This window comes from Silene latifolia, chromosome 1 (genome assembly GCF_048544455.1).
Source record: "Silene latifolia isolate original U9 population chromosome 1, ASM4854445v1, whole genome shotgun sequence".
In the NCBI taxonomy this organism is placed as follows: domain Eukaryota; kingdom Viridiplantae; phylum Streptophyta; class Magnoliopsida; order Caryophyllales; family Caryophyllaceae; genus Silene; species Silene latifolia.
This window is the reverse complement of record NC_133526.1, coordinates 166,146,464-166,148,946: the sequence shown is the minus strand read 5'-3', so window position 1 is coordinate 166,148,946 and position 2,483 is coordinate 166,146,464. Positions and strand designations below refer to the sequence as shown.

The following is a 2,483-nucleotide window of genomic DNA, read 5'->3' as shown; positions in this document are numbered from 1 at the left end:
GTTGCTCAAATTGCTGGGTTGTCAAGGTAATAGTTCCTCCAATGTCACCTTGACCATCTCCCATTGTGGCATTGACACTCATTTTTCCATGTTTGTAATTGAACTTAGATTTGCCTTTGTTCATACCTGGCTTGGCTGCTTTGGAACCTGAACCTTAATACCCTACTCTTTGTCCTGATCCTTGAGACCCTCCTCTTTGCTTGTACTCTTGAGATTTTTCAGGGAAACGGATGGACACGGGGTGATTAGCAGGGTACCCAATCACTTTCCAGCATTTATCCTTGGTGTGACCCTTGTTCTTGCAGATAGGGCAGCTAGGTGCATCTTTGAGTCCTCCTTGAATAGCTCATTGGCCAGCATAATTTTCCGACTGTTGTCCATAGAAAGCAGAGTTGTCAAGCTTCATTTTGTCTGCTACTCCCTTGTAATTTTTCCTTTGAGCTTCCTTATGCTGAAAAATAGCATATGCTTCTTCAACAGAGGTAAATGAGACATCATGAGGATATGGCTCCTCATAGTTGAGTATGAGGGGTGCATGCCATTTAGGAACTGGAATAGCTTTCTTTCATCTTGCTCTTTTAGTTGAGCATCCAACCAGGCATTAGTTTCAGGTGTCACTTGAGTAACTGATGGCCAGTCTGACATGATCTCAAGGTTTTGCCACCCTCGCAGACAGATCTGTCACCTTGTGATAGATCATCCAGCTCTTTGTTGAGCCTAAATTTCCTTGCTCCATTGCTCACAAAGAACTGACTTTGCAGGTAGTCCCAGATCTCCTTTGCAGTCCTGATGCACATGACAGACCTTTTGATAGGCAGCTCCACATTGTGCAGTATCCAAGTGATAAGAAGGCAGTTGTAAGTGTCCCAAGCTGCTTCTCTGAATGCACCATTTGTGGGTTTCTTCACAACACCAGTCAAAAACCCCAGTTTCCTCTTAGAGCAAACAACAATCTTCATTTGTCTTTTCCATTCCAGGTAGTTTTCAATACCAGAAAGTTTGGTGTCAACTACAACTGGATGGGTACTCTCTGCGGGATGCAGGTAGAGAGGATCTGTGGGATCCATGGTGAAAGAGTTTGTTGACGTTTGTTTGTGTTGTGTTTGTGGAAGCATCAGTTACTACTGTGTTGTTTGGGTTAGTCATTGTTGACGTTTGTTTGTGTTGTGTTTTACAGGGTTACAAGAGAAGTTTGATTTTCCTGAGTTACAGCAAGCAAACACAACTTCTTTAAATAGGCAAGTACTAAATTCCAGTTAGTTGAGGATGAATAAATGCTCTCCTTCTTGTGTGGTTATCAGTCTCCTCATTCCTGAGGCTCTGATACCGTGAAGAGTTTAATTACTTGACATGAAGTAGAAGACTCATCAAGAAGGTTGAGCAGATTAGAATTGAATTTCATTAAGTGTAGTTGTTGTAAATTGAATAATGCTATGTTTGGGAACCTTGAATTTGAATTGAATTCCAGAATTGAAATATTTCAAGTGTTTGGGAACCCCTAGAATTTGGAATTGGAATTGACTCAATTCCTTATCAATTCCAAGCTAGTTAAAATTTGGGGTTCTCAAATACCTACCATATACTAGTCATTTCAATTCCATGACTTCTTACGTTTTATTTTGTGACGCAAATTTCGTCACAATATTTTTATTTATGATATTTTTTCCGATCGCAAATATTTTTCGAGACAATATTTAATTTTTTCAAATAAAAAACATCCAACGGTCTCGACCCATACTCGTCTCGCCCAAATTCAATTCCAATTCCAATTCCAATTCTACGGGTTTCCCAAACGTAATTTTGGAATTGGATTTGGAATTGAATTCAAACATTTCAATTTCTACAATTGAAATCATGGAAATGAAATCAATTCCGTATATCCAAACACTACCTAAATGAAAAGCAGTTACAAGGAAGAGTATATACACAGCTAAGATGCAAGCTATAAACTGATGGATAATACACATTGCACGGATAAAACATATGACCTAAGAATGCTTAGCTGACTATCCTACTAACAAGTCACTTTCTCCTTTAATCATAGTGGATCCTTTTTCCTTCTTCTAGGATTATAGAGGATCCTACTTTATAATGTTGAAGGATTTGTTGTTGACCTAGGATTGTGTTCTTTACAAGAAAAGGGTACTTGCAGATACCCAGTATCTGCACCTTCAAAAAACCACCCGATGATGATCGGACTATAACGTGTTTTTGATATGCGTGCGTGGATTGGCTATACATGAGACGGTTTAATGCACTACTCGAATATGAAAAATGATTTCAAAAGTTTTCTAACTTCATTTGCATTAAAATAACACTATTTAGAGTTAAACCGTCTTCGGACCCAAAACCGACTCAGAAACCCGAAACTCGAGTCAACCCGAGTCAATCCAAATCTCGAATGTCAAAAATAATGCCATGAATGTTTTCATCTTGTCATTTCCATTAAAATGACCCTAATTAGAGTCAAAACCGACACCGGG

General features: G+C 38.9%; 1 protein-coding gene across 1 annotated transcript; it reads right to left on the bottom strand.

Moving 5' to 3' along the window:
* Positions 1–346: 346 nt before the first annotated feature.
* Positions 347–1,067, bottom strand: LOC141586765 (uncharacterized). The gene is made up of 2 exons (XM_074408091.1): positions 675–1,067; positions 347–451 (listed from the first exon to the last, which is right to left on the bottom strand). The coding sequence occupies exons 1-2, from the start codon at positions 1,065–1,067 to the stop codon at positions 347–349; spliced, it is 498 nt and encodes a 165-aa protein (XP_074264192.1).
* Between the last annotated feature and the right edge of the window lie 1,416 nt (positions 1,068–2,483).

Bases quoted from the DNA above. Each gene is read 5' to 3' on its own strand.
- LOC141586765 (XM_074408091.1), bottom strand. From the start codon at position 1,067: ATGGATCCCACAGATCCTCTCTACCTGCATCCCGCAGAGAGTACCCAT. The intron at 452-674 runs GTCTGCGAGGGT...GCTATTTTTCAG, and splicing joins TATCACAAGGTGACAGATCT to CATAAGGAAGCTCAAAGGAA.